The sequence below is a fragment of the Bombina bombina genome, chromosome 4, assembly GCF_027579735.1.
Source record: "Bombina bombina isolate aBomBom1 chromosome 4, aBomBom1.pri, whole genome shotgun sequence".
NCBI classification, from domain to species: domain Eukaryota; kingdom Metazoa; phylum Chordata; class Amphibia; order Anura; family Bombinatoridae; genus Bombina; species Bombina bombina.
Genome location: NC_069502.1, coordinates 564,505,359 through 564,527,971, shown reverse-complemented (window position 1 = coordinate 564,527,971; position 22,613 = coordinate 564,505,359). Strand labels below are relative to the sequence as shown.

General features: G+C 41.5%; 1 protein-coding gene across 1 annotated transcript in view; it reads left to right on the top strand.

Moving 5' to 3' along the window:
* RNGTT (RNA guanylyltransferase and 5'-phosphatase) overlaps nt 1–22,613 on the top strand; it is a 1,295,116-nt gene that overhangs the window by 526,811 nt on the left and 745,692 nt on the right. The window contains exon 10 of the mRNA XM_053710532.1: nt 9,199–9,270. Coding sequence (XP_053566507.1) covers nt 9,199–9,270 — 72 coding nt within the window. The remainder of the gene's footprint in view (nt 1–9,198; nt 9,271–22,613) is intronic.

Here is a 22,613-nt window from a genome sequence, read left to right as displayed (position 1 = left end):
CATGCTGATTCATCGCACAGTAAATGCGCATTCTTGTTTTGCGCATGCGTACTAGTTTGGTTTATGACCGCATTAAATACAGAGAAGAGCTCTTTCATTATGTAATTGATCTAAAGACTTTTGCCAAATAATTATATATTTATGGATTGAAAATTGCTTGCTGCATAAGAATAAGAACCGCTTGCGCAGAAGACTGTTAAATTGCCGAGTGGCGCATGCACTGTTTCACGGAGCATCGCGAACGCGCTTTAGGAAGATGTAGAAAGCAGATGGGACCGCTTTCTATGTAAAATACAAGAAAAGCCGGAACTGGTATGTGAGAGCAGTTAGACATAGGAACAGTAGGGAGACAACGATTTAAAAATGAGAAAATTAGAAAAAAAATAAATAAATAAACTTAGCGATTAGGTTAGGGTAAGATTAATAAATGCACTCCTGTATTTCATATGCTTAACCTTCACTTTAAATCTGTACTTTTTGACAAACACATTCTGGTTGTGGTTCTTCCTTTGGCACTTACTATAGCTTCCAGACTTTTTTGCAAAGGGTCTTTTGTATGTTATAAGACCTCAAGGTATTCTTTGGTTCCAATTATGGAAACTATTTTGGTTCAGATTCCTTTACCTTTAGCTGTATTTTTAATAACAACATATTGTCATTTGCAAACATGGTCAAGGAATCCATTTTCAGAAAGCTCTTTCTTCTCAGTTATGTGTTTTATTTCTGAGAGTTTTTGTATACTGTACTATGCAGACAGATTGTTCAGATTGTTCTTTCTTCCACTATTTGTTCTATGTATGAACGTTTTGTTTGTATAAATTCCGTCAGATCTCCCTTTGCATGTTCTATATCAGACTTATCCATTTGGCTTGCTATTTCCTTAGTGCATAATAATGCTTTTTGTATTCCTTTTTAAAACATTCCTTGTCCTAGTGGTTTATTTTCCACTCCATTTTTTCTACAGGCGTTTTCCATTTGTGTTTTTGGACAATATTTTCTATTGACTCTTCTCAGGCTTGGACTTTTCTCAAAGGAGATATTTGTTTTCTGTTCTTTCATGCCTTTTAATGTCACTGCTGCGGCATATTTTGGTCTTCAGATGGGATTCCTTATTTTCCTTTCCGGTAATGTAAGTCACTTGAATTTAGTTTTGTACTCTTTCCACATTTCACATCCTAGAAGGGAATTTCTATTGCTTCAGTTTACTATTGCTTCATCTGGGAGAAGGTTTTTTTTCTTTCTAATGACATGGTGAGTCCACGGATCATCATAATTACTATTGGGAATATCACTCCTGACCAGCAGGAGGAGGCAAAGAGCACCACAGCAAAGCTGTTAAATACCACTACCTTACCCACAACCCACAGACATTCTCTTTGCCTGTATCAGTTGCAAGGAGGGGTAAAGTTAGGTGTCTTATTCTTCAATCAAGAGTTTGTTATTTTTAAAGCAGAACAGGGTTGTTCTGTTCTTTTCTGTGGTTTAGCTGTAGTCCACTTCAGTCTCTTCAGTAGAGCAGTGGTGGCTTTTAAGCTTTTGGGAACTTGGGGGGTATAATCACCTCTGTGCCTTCCAGGTTGTTGTTGCTGCCCTTTTGGTAAAAGACCTTGTAGGTTTACTTGGTCTTTTATTCTGTATCCACAGGTCCATGTTAGGAAGGAAGCCTTTCAAACCTATTGAGCTGCCCTGCTGCCAGGCAGACTGTGTTGGAGATAAGTGCTACTTTTAATTTTCTGATGGGTCAGAAAGGTTTTGGCACTTATTAGGTTAATTTGGGATATCAATCCTGCTTATGTGCAGGTTTTTGTCTTATGGCAGTATTTGTTTTTTTATGTGGGGCACTGTGTGAGGATGGCTCTGTTAGGAGTGTTTTTTTTTTAACTCTCCTGATTTTGGTTTCTTACAGTTTTTATACATGTAGGTGCTGCTTAATGGTGTGCCACATTATGAGTTGTGTTTGTATGTGTCACTTTTTTTTCTGTTCCTCCCGGTGACTGTTGAGTAATGTCGGCCGATATACGCCCACGATGGGCGGAGCTTATGCGGCGCGAGTTTTGCACGCTCTATATTTTTTTACTTCTGTGTGTAGGAAGTGATGCGCTGTCGGCTCTTGTTCCGGTGTGTTTTAGGCAGAACGGAGAGCGGGTGCTGACAGTGGAGAGTCCGGATTATCTTTGGCTAAGTCTGTAGGAGGTCAGGAAGCACCTCAGCAAGACTTGGTGAGGTGTAGAGGTGCAGTTAGGATTTTAGAATTTATTTTCTGGGTAATTTTTCTTTTTGGGTAACGTTTCTTAAAGTGACAGTAACTTTATTTCTTTTACAAAGATATGACGAGTCCACGGATTTCATCCTTACTTGTAGGATATTAACCTCCTGCTAACAGGAAGTGGCAAAGAGCACCACAGCAGAGCTGTATATATAGCCCGTCCCTTCCCCTCCACCTCCAGTCATTCTCTTTGCCTGTGTTATACTAGGAAGACATGGTAAAGTGAGGTGTTAGTTTTAGTTTCTTCAATCAAGAAGATTTTATTTTAAATGGTACCGGTGCATACTATTTTCCTCAGGGGGATATGAAAGAAGATTTCTGCCCTGAGGTTGATGATTTTAGCAGTTGTAACTAAGATCCACGCTGGTTCCCAAAAGACTTCTGAAGGTAACCATGAGACATCTTCAGTGTGGAGACCGGTTTCATGCTACAAGCAGCATTAAGGTATGTGCAGCCTTTTTTATTCTGAGGAGACTTGGTGTATCAGAACTGGCTGGCATTATTTCCCTGTATGGGAATGGGCTAAGCAGTAAATCCTATTTTATAAGAGGGGTATTTCTGGAGTCCCTATATTATATTTTTCATTAGTTGACTTTATTTGGGCATTATTTGACATGGGAGACAATGAAAAAAACGATGTTTTACATTTTTTATTTTTGGCATTTAAACTTGTTTGTTTTATGTTTGAGGGGTTGTATACTGTGTGTACATTAACTTTGGTGCAATACCGCATTCCCATTTTTATCTATCTTTTAACTAGTTGTTGATATAAGTACTTTTGATCCTTATATCTGCCCTTGCTTCTGGGTGCAGTAATTTTTGGATTAACCAACAATATTAAGTTAAATTTGGGGATAATTTAACGTTAATTGAGCATTTTGGAAAAATTGTTCACTTTTTCTTTTCTTAAAGGCACAGTACATGTTTTTCAAATGTTTATTTTATGCAATAAATAGGTGTTTAAACAACTTTTGTGGTATTACTAGTCTGTTCAACATGTCTGACATTGAGGTTTCTCATTGTTCTATGTGTTTAGAAGCTATTGTGCAACCCCCTCTAACATTGTGTAAGTTTTGTACTGAAAGGGCATTACAATGTAAAAAGCATATTTTAAATAAAGAAAGTGTGCCTAAGGATGATTCTCAGTCTGAAGAGAATCAGGATATGCCATCCAATTCTCCCCAAGTGTCACAACCTTTAACACCCACACAAGCGACGCCAAGTACTTCTAGTGCGTCTAATTCCTTTACTCTGCAGGAGATGGCTGCAGTTATGTCAACTACCCTTACAGAGGTATTGTCTAAATTACCAGTGTTGCAGGGTAAACACAGTAGGTCAGGTATTAATGTAAATACTGAATCCTCTGATGCTTTTTTTAGCTATTTCCGATGTTCCCTCACAGTGCTCTGAGTTGGAAATCAGGGAATTACTGTCTGAGGGTGAAATTTCTGATTCAGGGAATGTTTTGCCTCATACAGATTCGGATGCTATGTCATTTAAATTTAAGCTTGAACACCTCCGCCTGTTACTTAGGGAGGTTTTAGCGACTCTGGATGATTGGGATCCTATTGTGATTCCTCCAGAGAAATTGTGTAAAATGGATAAATATATGGAAGTACCTACTTACACTGATGTTTTTCCAGTTCCTAAGAGAATTTCGGAAATTATTAGAAAGGAATGGGATTGACCAGGTATACCATTTTCTCCCCCTCCTAATTTTAAGAAAATGTTTCCCATATCAGATACCATTCGGGACTCATGGCAAACGGTTCCTAAGGTAGAGGGAGCTATATCTACCCTAGCTAAGCGTACTACTATACCTATTGAGGATAGTTGTGCTTTCAAGGACCCTATGGATAAGAAATTAGAGGGTCTACTAAAGAAATTATTTGTTAATCAGGGGTTTCTTTTACAACCTACGGCTTGCATTGTTCCAGTAACTACTGCAGCAGCTTTTTGGTTTGAGGCTCTAGAAGAGTCTCTTAAGGTTGAGACTCCATTAGATGACATCTTAGATAGAATTAAGGCTCTCTAGCTAGCTACTTCTTTTATTACTGATGCCGCTTTTCAAATTGCTAAATTAGCGGCAAAAAATGCAGGATTTGCTATTTTAGCACGTAGAGCATTATGGCTCAAATCTTGGTCTGCTGATGTGTCATCAAAACATAAGCTTTTAGCTATTCCCTTTAAGGGTAAGACCCTTTTTGCGCCAGAATTGAAGGAAATCATTTCTGATATTACAGGAGGTAAAGGCCATGCCCTACCTCAGGGTAAGTTGGTTAAAATGAGGGGTAAACAGAATAATTTTCGTTTCTTTCGGAACTTTAAAGGAGGACCCCCCGCTTCTTCTTCTTCCACAAAGCAGGAAGGGAATTGTACCCAATCTAAGTCAGTTTGGAGACCCAATCAGAACTGGAATAAGGGTAAACAATCCAAAAAGCCCACTGCTAGTCCTAAGACAGCATGAAGGGATGGCCCCCGATCCGGGACCGGATCTAGTAGGGGGCAGACTCTTTCTTTGTTCAGGCTTGGTCAAGAGATGTTCAGGATTCCTGGGCACTAGAAATATTGACCCACGGTTATCAATTGGAATTCAAGGATTTTCTCCCAAGAGGGAGATTTCATCTTTTAAAATTATCTGCAAACCAGATAAAAAGAGAGGCGTTCTTACGCTGTGTAAAAGACCTTTCTACTATGGGAGTAATTTGTCCAGTTCCAAAATTGGAACAGGGACAGAGGTTTTACTCAAACCTATTTGTGGTTCCCAAAAAAGAGGGAACGTTCAGACCGATTTTAGATCTCAAATGTCTAAACAAATTTCTAAGAGTTCCATCATTCAAGATGGAGACAATTTGAACAATTTTACCAATGATACAGGAGGGTCATTATATGACTACCGTGGATTTGAAGGATCATCATCGGTTTCTAAGGTTTGCGTTCTTGGACAAACATTATCAGTTCGTGGCTCTTCCTTTTGGGTTGGCCACAGCACCCAGAATCTTCACAAAGGTTCTAGGGTCTCTTTTGGCGGTTCTCAGACCGCAAGGGATAGCGGTGGCGCCTTATCTGGACGATATTCTGATTCAGGCATCAACATATCATCTGACACAATCTCACACGGACACAGTGTTGTCTTTTCTGAGAACTTACGGCTGGAAGGTGAACATAGAGAAGAGTTCACTTGTCCCACAGATAAGGGTTCCTTTCTTGGGAACACTGATAGACTCGGTAGCCATGAAAATATTTCTGACGGAGGTCAGAAAATCAAAGATTCTGAATACTTGCCGAGCCCTTCAGTCCATTCCTCGGCCGTCAGTTGCTCAGTGTATGGAGGTAATTGGATTAATGGTAGCGGCAATGGACATTGTTCCGTTTGCTCGCTTTCATCTCAGACCACTGCAGCTGTGCATGCTCGGACAGTGGAATGGGGATTATGCGGATTTATCTCCTCAGATAAATCTGGATCAAGAGACCAGAAACTCTCTTCTTTGGTGGTTGTCGCCTTCTGGGCTGGGGTGCAGTTTGGAACTCCCTGAAGGCTCAGGGTGTTTGGACTCAAGTGGAGTCTCTACTTCCAATCAATATTCTGGAACTGAGAGCAATATTCAATGCGCTTCTGGCGTGGCCTTAGTTGGCTTCGGCCAAATTCATCAGATTCCAGTCGGACAACATCACAACTGTGGCATATGTGAATCATCAGGGGGAACAAGGAGTTCCTTAGCGATGATAGAGGTATCCAAGATAATCAGTAGGGCAGAGGCCCACTCTTGTAATCTGTCAGCGATCTACATCCCAGGAGTAGAGAACTGGGAAGCAGATTTTCTAAGTAGACAGATTTTTCATCTGGGGAGTGGGAACTTCACCCGGAGGTATTTGCCTCATTGATTCTCAGATGGGGAAGATCGGAATTGGATTTGATGGCTTCTCGACAGAATGCCAAGCTTCCAAGATACGGATCCCGGTCAAGGGATCCTCAGGCCGAACTGATAGATGCCTTGGCAGTTCCTTGATTGTTCAGCCTAGCTTATGTGTTTCCGCCGTTTCCTCACCTCCCACGCGTGATTGCTCGAATCAAACAGGAGAGAGCTTCAGTGATCCTGATAGCGCCTGCGTGGCCACGCAGGACTTGGTATGCGGATCTAGTGGACATGTCCTCTCTGCCACCGTGGAAACTTCCATTGAGACAGGACCTTCTCATTCAAGGGCCTTTCCAACAACCAAATCTATTTTCTCTGCAGCTGACTGCGTGTAGATTGAACGCTTTATTTAATCGAAGCGAGGATTCTCTGATTCAGTTATCAATACTTTGATGCAGGCTAGAAAGCCTGTCACTAGAAAAATCTATCATAAGATATGGCGTAAATATCTTTATTAGGTGTGAATCCAAGGGTTACTCATGGAGTAAGGTTAGGATTCCTAGGATTTTGTCTTTTCTCCAAGAAGGATTGGAGAAAGGGTTATCAGCAAGTTCCTTAAAGGGACAAATTTCAGCTTTGTCAATTCTGTTTCACAAACGTTTGGCAAATGTACCAGATGTTCAGTCTTTTTGTCAGGCTCTATCTAGAATTAAGCCTGTATTTAGACCTATTACTCCTCCCTGGAGTTTGAATTTAGTTCTTCAAGGAGTCCCGTTTGAACCTATGCATTCCATAGATATTAAACTGTTATCTTGGAAAGTTCTGTTTCTGGTTGCTATTTCTTCTGCTCGAAGAGTTTCTGAGCTTTCAGCGTTGCAGTGTGATTCGCCTTATCTCATTTTTCATTCTGATAAGGTGGTTTTACGTATCAAACCTGGTTTTCTTCCTAAGGTTGTTTCGAATAAGAATATTAATCAGGAAATTGTTGTTCCTTCCTTGTGTCCCTAATCCTTCTTCTAAGAAGGAGAGTCTGTTACATAACTTGGATGTGGTCCGTGCCTTAAATTTTTACTTACAGGCAACTAAGGATTTCCGTCAATCATCTTCATTATTCATTGTTTATTCTGGAAAGCGTAGGGGTCAGAAAGCTACGGTTACCTCTCTTTCTTTTTGTCTGAGAAGTATCATCCGCCTGGCATATGAGACTGCTGGACAGCAGCCTCCTGAAAGAATTACGGCTCATTCTACTAGGGCTGTGGCTTCCACATGGGCTTTTAAAAACGATGCATCTGTTGAACAGATTTGTAAGGCTGCGACTTGGTCGTCCCTTCACACTTTTTCCAAATTTTCCAAATTTGACACTTTTGCTTCTTCTGAGGCTATTTTTGGGAGAAAGGTTCTTCAAGCAATGGTGCCTTCCGTTTAGGTTCCTGTCTTGTCCCTCCCTTTCATCCGTGTCCTATTGCTTTGGTATTGGTTTCCCAAAAGTAAGGATGAAATCCGTGGACTCATCATATCTTTGTAAAAGAAAAGTAAATTTATGCTTAACTGATAAATTAATTTCTTTTACGATATGACGAGTCCACGGCCCACCCTGTTATTTAAAACAGATTTATTTTATTTTTTGAAAACTTCAGTCACCTCTGCACCTTTTTAGCCTTTCCTTTTCTATTCCTATAACCTTCGGCCGAATGACTGGAGGTGGAGGGGGAGGGAGGGGCTATATATACAGCTCTGCTGTGGTGCTCTTTGCCATTTCATGTTAGCAGGATGTTAATATCCCACAAGTAAGGATGAAATCCGTGGTCTCGTCATATTTTAAAAGAAATTAATTTATCAGGTAAGCATAAATTTACTTTTTCCCACTCGGGCAGCAAAACTACGTATCTTGCAAAACAATCTGGATTCAGCCTTGTCAAAAATTCAGTCATCATCAGAGATGACTCTTCGAATTGGGACAATCCAGGATTCTTACATTTCAAGGATTAGTCAAGTAGGTAGCTTCAGACCAGAGCCCTCCCAGGAAAAACTTAGATGCAGGTCTATCACCATTATCTCAGGCGTCTGCAGAAGTAGAAACTTCACAAAAAGACCATCATGGCTCGGCCCTATAGTCTCCAACTCCAGCAGAAACGGCTTCAGCTCCAGAGAAGCAACAAACTACTAAAAGCTAGCTGAAAAGATCTGTTGAGCCAATGACGAGAGACAAATATGTGTAGTCATCAATCACCAGCTAGCTCACAGTAGTGAAGGATATACAAATATCTACATATTATTGTTCAACAAAAGATATCAAGAGAACAAAGTGCATTTGAAAATAGAATTGAATTTAAGTGTTTACATGCTCTGTCTGAATAATACAAGTTTAATTTTGAGTTTTCTATTCTTTTAAGGAAAACGTTTTAAGAGCCAATGTATAAAACTTAAAAGTGAAGGGACATTAAAGTAAAAACATCTGTTGTGTATATGAATGAGCAGCAACTTAACATGTTATTTAAATTTTTTTGAATGCAATAAAGAAGTTCAAGCTGATTTTTAACTTAAAGGGACACTGAATCCAATTTTTTTTCTTTCATGATTCAGATAGAGCGTGCAATTTTAAGCAACTTTCTAATTTACTCCTATTATCAATTTTTCTTCGTTCTCTTGCTCTCTTTGTTTGAAAAAAAGGCATCTAAGCTAAGGAGCCAGACAATTTTTGGTTTAGCACCCTGGACATAACTTGTTTGTTGGTGCTGTCCAATCAGCAAGGACAACCCAGGTTGTGAACCAAAAATAGGCCGGCTTCTAAACTTAGATTATTGCTTTTCAAACAAAGATAGCAAGAGAATGAAGAAAATTTGATAATAGGAGTACATTTAAAAAGTTGCTTAAAAAAGCATGCTCTATCTGAATCATGAAAGAAAAAAATTGTGTTTAGTGTCCCTTTAACAGGAAGTGCATTTTTATGTAAAGCTCATCCCTAGGGGAATATTCTGTTGGAGAGCTACTTATTATATTAGAATTCTTTTTTAAGGTACGTGGTCATGGAATTATCAGCATATGATAAAATTAAGCTCTTTTATTTTTTTAAAGGAAATGATCATTGACAAGGTTAAAGGGCAAGATGTACCGCGCTATTTGATATATGACATCATCAAATTTAATGTAAGTACACATTTTATCTAGTTTTCATTCTGATTCTAAGAGCATTGAATACTCTTTTTTTAAAGATTTTTTTTTTTAACCTGTCTAAATGATTATCATTTATACGAATACTAATTTATTGAGACCTGCTTAGTTTCTTCTTTATGTATTTATATATTCATTCCAAAGATATATTTTTTTCTGTATGTTGTAGAAATGGTATAAATAGATATGTTACCTACCTGATTGTCATATGCAGACTTCCTTTCCCTCTGGGGAACTTGGAAGTTGAAGGGCGAGAGACTTGACAGTATAGGTAAAGGAGAGGACAGCACAAGTTCCCTTTCAGTGTTTTAAGATGGAACAATGATTGCTACAACGTATATGTTAAGGTTTAATAGGATCTTAAAAAGCAATGGAAGACAATAAATATTTAGACACTGTTGAAAATCCCATTAAAGGAATAGAAAAGTGCAAAAAAGAAGGGATCCTAAGCTACAGAAAAAAATGTTATTTGAAGGTAGAGGAAGGGATGCTACACTAAAGAGGGTGGGGGCTATATGATGATCATGGGAGGGGGAACCCCTACACTATAGCAAAAAACAATAAAATAAAAACCTTTAACCTGGGTACTGGCAGACTGTCTGCCAGTACTTAAGATGGCCACCACTAGTGGGAGTGTTAGAGAGCTGTTTGGGAGGGAACACGGATATAGGATGGTTGTGGAGGGATCACTACACTGCAGGGGGAAAAAATAATAAAAAAGAACCTGTAAACTGCATACTGGCAGACTGTCTGCCAGCACTTAAGATGGTGGTAAGGGGTGTGGGGGGATGTTTGGGAGGGATCAGCTAGTGATTAGGGATGTAGAAGATGTCAGGTAGGAGGGTAATGCTTAAAGGGACATAATACTCATATGCTAAATCACTTGAAACTTATGCAGTATAACTGTAAAAAGCTGACAGGAAAATATCACCTGAGCATCTCTATGTAAAAAAGGAAGATATTTTATCTCACAATCTCCTCAGCTCAGCAGAGTAAGTTATGTGTAAAAAGTTATACTTCACCTGCTCCCAGCTGCTGGTAAAAATAAAAAAAAAAAATGAAGAAATGAACAGCAGCCAATCAGCATCAGCAGTGCTGAGGTCATGAACTCTTATTGTGATCTCATGAGATTTGACTTAACTCTCATGAGATTTCATAGTAAGCTTCCTTATTGGTGAAATATTATGAGAGTTCACGAGGCTCATCCTTTCAGCTGTCCCAGGACACACACACTAAAATGCTGCTTAGAAATCCTTTACAATGGGAGGTGGCTACTGAGGAACTTTTGAGGTAAAATATCTTTCTTTTTTACATAGATATGTTCAGGTGATATTTTCTATTCAGCTTTTTACAGCTATGCTGCATCACTTTCAAGTGTTTAAACATTTGGGTATGGCCCTTTAAATTAGAATACTGTTACCCTGATCAGGTAACTAATTAATTATCCTCTTCACTGCCTGGAATTTCAGAAGTGTGGCGCACAGCTGCAATTAGCAGCATTCGAATTACCAAAAAGTAATGGCAAAGCTATGCATATCTGCTACGTCTGAACAAATAGAAGAGAGGCTTTTACAACCATTTGTGTTATGACTGCACAAGTGGTAGGTAAATAGTTTTAATCTAAAAACTCAGTTTGTAAAAAAAAAAAAAAAAAAAAAAAAACTTTGTATTTATTTATTAATATTTTTATATATTTGATTGCATTTGGAGGCAAAATGGTGGCATGAAATATACCAAAATAGGCCTAGATTAATACTTTGGGTTGTCTACTTAAAATAGTTTTCGTAGGTTAAAAAACAAAAAAAAAACAAGACTCTATTTATGTTTAAATGGAGTGATGGTAAAATTATAAACATTCTCCAGTACTTTGAGAAAGTTCTTCTCTAAAATTCCCAGTGCTGTAGGGGTTAAAATTGCACGCCTTATTTGAATCATGTAAGATTATTTTACTTGCATATCCCTTTAAGTGTGATTATGTAAAAGTGTATCTCATAATGCATTATCAATTTTGAGTTTGCAGCAAATAAATATGCACAAAAAGTCTTACACTCTGTTCTCTCAAGGACTGTAAGGACATCGCTTCTAAGTTCTTATATATACAAAGTGAATCAAAAGTCTGGATTCCTGTAAGATTCTTAAAGGGTCAGTCTACTTGAAAAATGTTATTGTTTAATCTTTTAAAGCAGTTATGCCGTTCTATTCCGTCATAATTAGACTGGGCTTTAAAGCCGTTATGACGGAATAGAACGTCATAGCAAAGGCTGTCCTGAAGCCTTCTGTTCTGTCAGGATTAGATTGCGGTCTGGAGGGCGTTTCTAGTCCTTGTCAGAAGCGAGGCTACTATCTGTCATATTTGACTGTGTGCGACTGAGAGAGTCTAGCTCGTGGGTTGTCTGGTTCACAGGAGGTGGTGAGTGCCCCCGCCATTATAGGTGTCAGTGTGTCAGTTAGTTTTGTCTTTTTGTAATCCCAATATTATGGAGGATTCTGATATGTGCGACACAGATGCCTCCGATACGGAGGATGTGTCTTGTGATGAATATGAAATTGCCCTTTTAATTAATGCCCATCAGTTATGTTCCGGGTGCCGTTCTAGAGTACTCTCTTCTCCTGAGTCTGGAGCTTAGAGTGTGTTGAGCCATCCACCTTCGAGGTTTCCATGACCCATGAGGCGCGTGCCCAAGACCCTTTCCCGACTGCTTGCGCAGGTATCCCTATGTCCTTCACTCCTCCGGAGTTCCGCATGGCCATTTCTATGGCGCTGTCTCATTTATATCTCACATGTGAAGTATTTCTCCAATACTGTCCGTGCTCCATTAACCTAGGTCCATCGAGCGTGAGATCGCCTGATTCAGTTCAGCCTTCTGGGGAAACGTTGGCCCCTGAGGCTTCAGGGGCCCCAATCTCGGAGCCAAGGTCTCCAGTAGATCCGGCGAGGGATGATTTTGCCTTCTGTTATAGGCTGGCTCGCCTTCGGGTTCTTTTAAGGCATGTTTTGGCAATGTTAGAGGATCCCAGTCCTAGTGTTCAGAGGGATCCGAGGCCTTAGAAATTGGATGGCAAAATGGATGTGACGTTAGGGGATGGAGCCAATCTCCTTATCGTCTATTGTCTATTTTATTTTTTATTTATTTTTTTCGGTTCCATTTCTGAGCTTGGGTGAATAGGGTCTCTACTTATCTGGTCCTGTTGTCATTCTCATTCACGTTGCGCGTTCACCCGATGGGTGCTGCCTTTCATTTTATTTTTGATCCGGATTGATGTGTTTAATTTGTTTTTTCCTTAAGCTCAGGTCTGTTAGATTTTGTTTTTATAAATGTTCTTCTCTGGAACCGATACTTGCGACTCGTGGTCGCGTGGGCACTCCCTCGGGAGTTGAGCACTTGTTGAATATTAAAATTTTTGTTTCTAGTTCATTTATTGATCCTTTGGGACAAATTTTCTTGGACCATGAACAGTTCTAGAGTGTCCTTATACCAGGCTGGTACTGGTTGGGTGCTTTTTCAGCTGTTACCAGGGTTCATGTCACCTTTGTGGTGCTGAGGATGCCTCTAGGCCTATTCTATGGACTCTGTGCTCGGATCCTACTGATGTATGAGGCCTGTGGTTTATATGCAACTTCTCCAGACGGAGGGTTGTCCGTACCACTCTAAGCATGGTCGGTTCGGGCTTCTCACCTGGGCTATGATTCTGCTTTTTGCAGATGACTATAGGTTCTTCAGGTCCCTGGAGACTTAGAACCGTTATTTCCATTAAATGGAAGTTGGGAGATGTGTGTGGCCTGTTTCGGGGGATTAACATTTGTTTTTCACTCTAGGTTCTTCCGGACGCTGTCCCTTTAGCCTTGTGCACTCTTTCTTGCGATGGAGGAGCATCATCCTTCCCCACTTTTGGGGGGGATCATCTGGTCGGGTGAGCGGGCATGTTTTTTCTCTGTTCCCAGTCATGTTACTCTGGGAGTTGGTGTGCAGGGTTTACTTGCCTTATGTGGGAGTTGCAGCTCCAATGTTTGCCTGCTCAAGGTAGTTTTCCTTGAATAATAGCTTTTTCAAGCTCTCTGACTGTCGTCTATTCCAGCTAATACCCTCAGTCGGACTACGGTCTTTGCCGTTCGGGTGTGTTCCGTCCTCAATGTTACGCTAGCCTTGGAGCTTGTCAGTAGCGGTGTCGAGGTTGGGTACGGAGGGCCGCCCTTTGAGGGTCAGACAGTTGTCCTTTTTTCTTTGATACTCCGTTTGGAGTTTCATGGGCGGTGTCTTGCGTTACTTCTCTGAGATGGCGAGCAGTGCCCTGGGTTATTATTTTCCTTCAGGTTTTGATGTTACCCTACCTGTGTGTGTATCACGTGTGATTCATTGCACTGGGTGCTGATTCTCAGACTGTTCAGGAGTCCTTCATGTCTCTTGGGTTTAAGGCTATCCAGATCACCAAGTCTACAGACTTTAGAGGTGCGTTTCTCCTTGGGGGAGGCAGTTTTATTGTTTTCTTGGAGATCTTTTTATCGTCCATTGTTGAGAACCCTGGCCTTGGTCCACGTCTCTCCATGGATGGGTGTGGATGGTTCGGTTCACACTTGAAGTTGTGGTCCCGTGAGCCCCCTTCGTAGGGGCTGGAGCTCTGTGAGAGATGCCTCTGTGGCTCAGGCTTTAGACCTTTCTGACGGGCCCCTACCTGTCTTCTGGTGCATTTACAATGTTTCTGTATGTAAGGTGCTTTTCAACTGGGTTGGCAATGTGGTCAAGGGGTCTCGCCCCTATGGTAGGTTTTTTTTTTTCATTTGTTCATTCACTTCTCTTCCAGAGTAGGGTTTGGGTTCTCCGGGTTCGAAATTACCTTAGTATCGTGGAGTCCTGGGGGTCCTTGGTCCTGCCTTGCAGGGGTTTTTTCCCTTCCTGTGTTCAGGTTCCTGGGAGGGGAGCTGTGATGTAGTGTCTGGTTCCTGCAGCAGGAGGCTGAGGGTTTTGCTCCTGTGGGGGCTTCCACTACGTGTATCCAATATATCGATGCTGAGGTTTTTCGGGGACTTCTTCCCTTGGGGAGTGTTCCCTTTTTTTGCCCACGACTGCGTGTAGGGGGTCTCGTACCCGAGCACAATGTTTTCTCCTGACTCACGGTAGCATGCCGTTTGTAGCATCGGTCTAACAGGGGATTTTGTTCCTCGTTGATCCTTCTTTCCTGTCGTCTGGGACTCTTGTCTTTGGTTTTTTGACTAGCCTTTGGGCTGGGACCGTTATCCCGGAGGGAAGATTAGGGATCGGTTACTCTACGCAGTGTTGACCGTTTCTGCTGTTGGTCCTTTCCTTGAGGGAGGACATTGGATGTCCTCCTTCTACCAGCGTCTGGTGTCGGGAGGGGGCGCTTTTTGGAGCCGCTATTCGGTGGGCTGGACGCCCTTCGTGGGTCACAGTTGGAACCATCCACAGCGATTTGCTTAGTGATGGTGTATCCAGTTACAGCTGCTTGCTTTTGTCTGGATGCTAACTAACTTGACGCGCCTTTTAGGAGGTTTGAGTTAGCGATAGGATCAGCCTTCCTTTTGGGGGCTGGTCTTTTAGAGGTCCTGTTAAGACGGTTTGAGTTTCTCTGGGAGAGCTCTGTTTTAGCTGCTGGAATATTTAACCTGTTCCTGCTGTCTATGCCTATTTAGCCGACAGATCTAGATATTTTGTGGAGCATCGGGGGACTTATGAATTTCCTGGAGTACCTTATGGTATGGTATGGGATTGGGGGACATGAGGGATCCTCGAGTCCTTTTGAAGACAAGTTCCCTGTGTATGGATCCTTCTTTTTCGGTCCTTGTGTTCTAGGGAATTTGTCTCCCTGGGCGTTGCCTTTGTAAAGACAACCATGGGTTGCTTTCTAGGTGATGAGTGGGAAAGGTTCCTTTGGATTTCCTGGTCTCAGGTTCCCTTTTGGGGGGCAGATGCGGTCCTTATCTTTAGCCGGGTACCTTCTTGGGTGTTCTGTCCTGTGGGGCACATGCTTCGGAGGTTGTTTGGACCTGATGGACTCTAGGTCTAAGTGGTCTCTAGTTCGGCTTTGCCGGTGGTGTAACTGATGTGCACTTACCTGGGCTCTGGTTTTTCTCTGTGTCGTTTGTGCTTACATTTTTTTTTGGTTGTTGAGTAATTCAAGCTGTGGTGCCTTTCGAAGGGGCCACCTTTTGTACCCACCCGTTATTTGCATTCTCTGTCCTCTAGCTTGGGTATTGTTTTCCCAAAAGTAATGAATGCAGCTATGGACACTTCCCTTTTAAGAAGAAAACCATAAATTATGCTTACCTGATAATTTCATTTCTCTTACATTGGTGTATCCAGTCCACGGATTCATCCTTACTTGTAGGATATTCTCAATCCCTACAGGAAGTGGCAAAGAGAGCACACAGCAGAGCTGTCCATATAGCTCCCCTCAGGGTCCGCCCTCCCAGTCATTCTCTTTGCCGCTCTAACAAGTAGCATCTCCATGTAGACATAGCCTCAACTAGCGGAGGCCAGGTTCATCAGGTTTCAGTCGGACAACAGCGTACATCAATCATCAGGGAGGAACAAAGAGTTCCCTAGCGATGAAGGAAGTATCCAAGGTCATCAAATGGGCGGAGGATCACTCCTGCCACCTATCTGCAATTCACATCCCAGGAATAAACAACTGGGAGGCGGATTTTCTGAGTCGTCAGACCTTTCACCTGGGGGAGTGGGAACTCCTTCCGGAGGTTTTTGCTCAGCTTACCCAGCTATGGGGTATTCCAGAGTTGGATCTGATGGCGTGCCGTCAGAATTCCAAACTTTCTCTTTACGGATCCAGGTCCAGGGACCCCAAGGCGGCATTGATAGATGCTCTAGTAGCGCCTTGGTCCTACAATCTGGCTTATGTTTTTCCACTGTTTCCCCTTCTCCCTCGTCTGGTAGCCAGAATCAAACAGGAGAAGGCTTCAGTAATTTTGATAGCGTCTGCGTGGCCACGCAGGACTTGGTATGCAGACCTAGTGGACATGTCATCTGTTCCACCATGGACACTGCCATCGAGGCAGTATCTTCTAATTCAAGGTCCATTCAAGCATCCAAATCTAGTTCTCTGCAGCTGACTGCTTGGAGATTGAACGCTTAATTCTATCTAAGCGTGGGTTCTCTGGATCAGTTATAGATACTTTGATCCAGGCTAGAAAATCAGTCACCAGGAACATTTACTATAAGATATGGCGGAAATATCTTTGTTGGTGTGAATCCAAGGGTTACTAGTGGAGTAAGATTAGGATTCCTAGGATTTTGTCATTTCTCCAAGAAGGATTGGAGAAAGGATTGTCAGCTAGTTCCTTAAAGGGACAGATATCTGTTCTATCTATTCTGTTTCACAGGTGTCTGGCGGAAGTACAAGACGTTCAAGCGTTTGCATAGGCTTTAGTCAGAATCAAGCCTGTCTATAAACCTGTGGCTCCTCCATGGAGTCTAAATTTAGTTCTTTCTGTCCTTCAAGGGGTTCCGTTTGAACCTTAACATTCCATAGATATTAAGTGATTATCTTGGAAAGTTTTGTTTTTGGTAACTATTTCTTCTGCTCGAACAGTTTCAGAATTGTCTGCTTTGCAGTGTAATTCACCCTATCTGGTGTTTCATGCAGATAAGGTTGTTTTGCGTACAAAACCTGGTTTCCTTCCGAAAGTGGTTTCTAATAAGAATATTAACCAGGAAATCAGTGTTCGTTCTCTGTGTCCTAATTCGGTTTCTAAGAAGGAAAGGCTGTTACACAATCTTAAAGTGGAACGGCTGTTACACAATCTTGATGTGGTTCGTGCTTTAAAATTCTATTTAAAAGCAACTAAAGATTTCAGACACACGTCATCCTTGTTTGTTGTCTATTCTGGTAAAAGGAGAGGTCAAAAAGCTATCGCTTCCTCTCTTTCCTTTTGGCTGAAAAGCATTATCCGATTGACTTATGAGACTGCTGGACAGCAGCCTCCTGAACGAATTACAGCTCTTTCCACCAGAGCTGTGGCTTCCACATGGGCTTTCAAGAATGAGGCTTCTGTTGAACAGATTTGTAAAGCAGCGACTTGGTCTTCACTGCATACTTTTGCCAAATTTGACAAATTTGATACTTTTGCTTCTTTGGAGGCTATTTTTTTGGGAGAAAGGTTTTGCAAGTAGTGGTGCCTTCCGTTTAGGTTACCTGACTTGTTCCCTCCCTTCATCCGTGTCCTAAAGCTTTGGTATTGGTTCCCACAAGTAAGGATGAATCCGTGGACTGGATACACCAATGTAAGAGAAAACAGAATTTATGCTTACCTGATAAATTTCTTTCTCTTATGGTGTATCCAGTCCACGGTCCTGGCAATTAAGTCAGGTTCAAAATTATTTTTTGTAAAACTACAGTCACCACTGCACACTATGGTTCTCCTTTTTCTCCTAACCGTCGGTCGAATGACTGGGGGGGCGGAGCCTGAGGGGAGCTATATGGACAGCTCTGCTGTGTGCTCTCTTTGCCACTTCCTGTAGGGATTGAGAATATCCCACAAGTATGGATGAATCCGTGGACTGGATACACCGTAAGAGAAAGAAATTTATCAGGTAAGCATAAATTCTATTTTTCTTCTGAAGGGAAGATTCCACAGCTCCTGCCCGTTTTTTTTATCTCTATGAGGCGGCTGTACATTTTTTGTTCTTCTGGCACCTTTTTTCACCCTGATATTTCTCCTACTGTTCCTTGTTCCCTTGGCAGAATTACTGGGGGATGAGGGCAGTGGGGGAGGTATTTAAGCCTTTGGCTGGGGTGTCTTTGCCTCCTCCTGGTGCCCAGGCTCTGAATTTCCAAAAGTAATGAATGCAGCTGTGGACTCTTCACTTCAGAAGAAAATGAAATTATCTGGTAAGAATAATTAGTTTTTTTACCTCTGTGATTAACTTGTATCTAAGCTACTGCAGGCTTCCCCCTTATCTCAGTGCTTTTGACAGACCTGCATTTTAGCCAATCAGTGCTGATTCATAAATAACTCCACAGAAGTAAGCACAATGTTATATGTATAACACACATGAACTATAGCACTGTCTAACTGTGAAAACTGTCAGAATGGAATTGAGATAAGAGTTGGCTTTTAACAAACTATAATCTGAATCATGACATTTTTAATTTGACTGCCCCTATGAGTCAGAGATTTATTTTGCTCAGTTTCATTACTGTAACATTAATCTTTTCTTCATAAATGGAACGAGTCCACAGCTGCATTCATTACTTTTGGGAATTCAGAACCTGGCCACCAGGAGGCGGCAAAGACACCCCAGCCAAAGGCTTAAATACTCCTCCCACTCCCCTCATCCCCCAGTAATTCTTTGCCTTTCGTCCCAGGAGGTTTTTCTATAGTCTCTTATGGAGGGTAGTACTCTTCGGCATGGAACTGGAGTTTTAAGTAGTCCTGTCAGCCTCTCAGTGAGAGCATGGGTGAAAGTTAGAGTCCAAAGATGCAGGGAAAGTCTTTCTGCTAAACCATCCCGACTCATATTAACAGCTCCACAAGCAATCAGCGTTGACGAGTTTCGCTGCCTGCTTATTTCTCTCAAGTCCATGGCAGAAGCGACGCTACTATCTGTCACATTTGAAGAGCCGTATTCCTGTTCCATGGTGTAGATTTCAGTATGATTGTTTAATTTTACTTTCATCATGGATGTATTGTAATTTCAACTGTTTATCCGAGAGGGGCTACAACCTTTCAGGGATGACTTTAACATAGGGTCTCAGTGAGGCTCCTTTTTGTATCTAGGAATCAAGGGTTAATATCTCCTGAGGGGGATTATTGAACAGGGGGGTTTATAATCATATTTGTTATGCGATTCTGTCTGGTACTGTGTAGTGTTGCTTCGGCTCATGGCTATTTTGGAACATAACTGCCTATGTCTAGTAACGCAGCCTTTTCGGTCGGGCGCACTTTTGCATGGACGGCATGTTTTACCTTGTGACTCCATTACCGTTTTCCTGACCGTGTGGCGATGGAGAAATCCTGGTCCGCTGGTGTCTGGTTCTCTAGAGGCGGCAGTGTCCCAGTTATGGAGGATTCTTGGAGACGGATGTCTCTGATTCAGACTCTACTTCTTGAGAAGAATATGAATTGGCCCGGGTGATACATGCCCATCAGTTATGTTCCGAAGGCCGTTTTAGAGTGCTCTGTTCCTCGGGATTGGGGAATCAGATTCCCACTGAGACGTCCGTCTCTGGGGATTCTATTTCTCACATGACCAGTTCCCTACCATCAACTCTTACTACGCATGCAGGTAACCCAAAAGCTACTTATCCTTTCTAGGGAGTGTGGCCTGTTCCCACTGGAGGTTACAACACGGTTCTGCATGGCCATATCTTTGGCGCTGACGCATCTGCACCTCCCGGGAGTGTGTTTACGATATTGTCTGTGCTTTCGTCTGGTCCAGTTCAGCCTTCTGGGGGAGCGACTGCCCCTGAGGCCTCGGGGCCAGTGTTTCTTTTTGTCTCGGCGGAGGTATTTTTAGATGACTGCAGCATGCAGGCTCCCCTGCCTTATCCCGTGGTTTCTGTATTTCTGGGGTCTGGGCGTTGCCTCCCCTTGCTTCTAAGAGACTGGTTAGGTCTCTGTTAGCATGACCCGGTTTCTCAGGTTTTTGTTCTGTGTTTTTATTTAGGACTCGTTGTCCCCTTTTTAGGGTTTTTTTCTGGAGTTCCTTATGCTTGCTGGAAGCTAGCTTAGCATACTAATGCACTGTGGCTACTCTGCACTGTAGCAAACCGAGGATTGCAAGTTCAATCCCTGGCGAGGTCTACTCAGCCTTTCCTCCTTTCGAGGTTGATAAAATGAGCAGCGTCTTGAGTCCCTTAAGGGGTATTAGCTGCGCTTTACAAGTACAATCATGTTTTTGCCATGCCTTTTCTTCTTTGTGGAGGAATACGGTAGTTTGTTCAATTTTTTTAGTAAGGGGTGTGTTGTTTGGAGACCGACTGCTGGGGATGGTGTCTCTTGGAGGCTGTTGACTCCGTCGAGTCTAGTTCCTGCGGTGTCTAGCAAGGCTGTGGACTATCTGCGGGTCAGTGTCCTTGGGCCTTTTTCTTTTTTCAAAGTTGTTCTTGGCTTCGGACGAAGCAGGATTTAGTTGGGTAGGGGTCTTCAGGCCTGGTGCCCTCAGAATGCGCCGCCTCTTGTACCCTCCCGTTTTTGCATTCAGTGTCCTCTATAGCTTTGTTATTGTTTTCCCAAAAGTAATGAATGCAGCTGTGGACTCTTTCCTTTTATGAAGAAAAACTTAAATTATGCTTACCTGATAATTTTCTTTTCTTCAGATGGAAAGAGTACACAGCTCCCCGCCCGTATTTTTTCTGTGGGGTGTCTGTTATTTTTGTTCTTCTGGTACCTTTTACACCGTGATATTTCTTCTAATGTTCCTTGCTCCTCGGCAGAATGACTGGGGGATGAGGGGAGTGTGAGGAGTATTTAAGCCTTTGGCTCCTCCTGGTGGCCAGGTTCTGAATTCCCAAAAGTAATGAATGCAGCTGTGGTCTGTTTACATCTGAAGAAAAGGAAATTATCAGGTAAGCATAATTTTAGTTTTTTAACTTATTGTTTTCCTGCAGCTGACCGTTACTTAAAAATATATATTCCAGTGAAAGTAGTTATTCTTAAAAGATCAATGATCAAAATTAAGCTTTTATGATTCAGAAAAGGCATACAATAAAAAAAACTTTCAAATTTACTTCTATTATCACATGTGGTTCATTCTCCTAATATCTTTTGTTGAAAAGCATACCTAGGTAGTTTCAGGAGCAGCAATGAACTACTGGGAGCTAGCGCTAGTGGTTGCACATATATGCCTGTTGTAATTGTTTCGTTTAATGTGTTTGGCTAGCTCCCAGTAGTGCATTGTTACTCTTTCAACAAAGGATACTAAAAGAATGGAGCAAATTTGAAAACAGAAGTAAATTGGAAGGTTGTTTAAAATTCAGTCCTGCTTTATTAAAAAGAATCATATTGTACATACTGTAGGTACAATATTAAAGGGACAGTCTAGGCCAAAATAAACTTTCATGATTCAGATAGAGCATGTAATTTTAAACAATTTTCCAATTTACTTTTATCACCAATTTTGCTTTGTTCTCTTGGTATTCTTAGTTGAAAGTTTAACCTAGGAGGTTCATATGCTAATTTCTTAGACCTTGAAGCCCACCTCTTTCAGATTGCATTTTAACAGTTTTTCACCACTAGAGGGTGTTAGTTCACGTATTTCAGATAGATAACACTGTGCTTGTTCACGAGAAGTTATCTGGGAGCAGGCACTGATTGGCTAGACTGCAAGTCTGTCAAAAGAACTGAAAAAAGGGGCAGTTTGCAGAGGCTTAGATACAAGATAATCACAGAGGTTAAAAGTATATTATTATAACTGTGTTGGTTATGGAAAACTGGGAAATGGGTAATAAAGGGATTATCTATCTTTTAAAACAATAAAAATTCTGATGTAGACTGTCCCTTTAATCTGGGCATTTTATATTTTAACATTATCCAAATCTTGAATCCACAATTAAATAAGATCATTGTGTTTATACTGTATCAATCTTAATAATTATAATATTAACCTGTGTATACCCATTCTTCAATTTATTCTATTTTTTGCATTTTTTTCACTACCCATTAAAGGGACAGTCTACTTTTTTTTTTTCAAATGCTTTATTGAAAAATAAATAATCAGTACAAACATGAAGATATGCAAGTTGGATATACATACGTCAGTCTTTCAGGATTCCATGTATGAAAAGAAACAACAGATGGAGTATAACTGACGAGAGGAGAGTAAATGAAAAAAACAAAAAGAACAAAACTTCTCCATTAATAGGATACCCTTTATGGGTCGACAGCTATTGTGCGCTACTGTTGGTTGATTCTAATTTGGTACAAAAGAAAAAGTGTTTACATAACTGTATAGCTGTATGAGATATGGTCTGTTTGCGTGGCTCCTGCAGGTAAAGAAGGGAGGGCTTTCTGGGCCATGAAGGTAGGTGTTGGGTCGGTTAGAAGCGGGGAGTTGATGTCGCATGCAGATAGTGGAATGTAGTAGTAGGTAATTGAATGTGGAGATGAGGAGTTGTTGGGTTCCCCTATGTTGTGTGCTGGGATTGTGTTTGGTTGAGGTACTCCTCCCATAGAAAGCAAATGGAATGGTAGTCGTCTATCTGTTTGATATGGTTATAGTGGTGTTTCTCTAGTTTGAGTGACTGAGAGGTCGCTTCTTTCCAAGCTGAGATTGATGGGAGGCTTTGGTTTTTCCAATTTTTTGGTATCAGTCGCTTTGCCGAATTTGTCATTATGGTTAGTAGTGCCA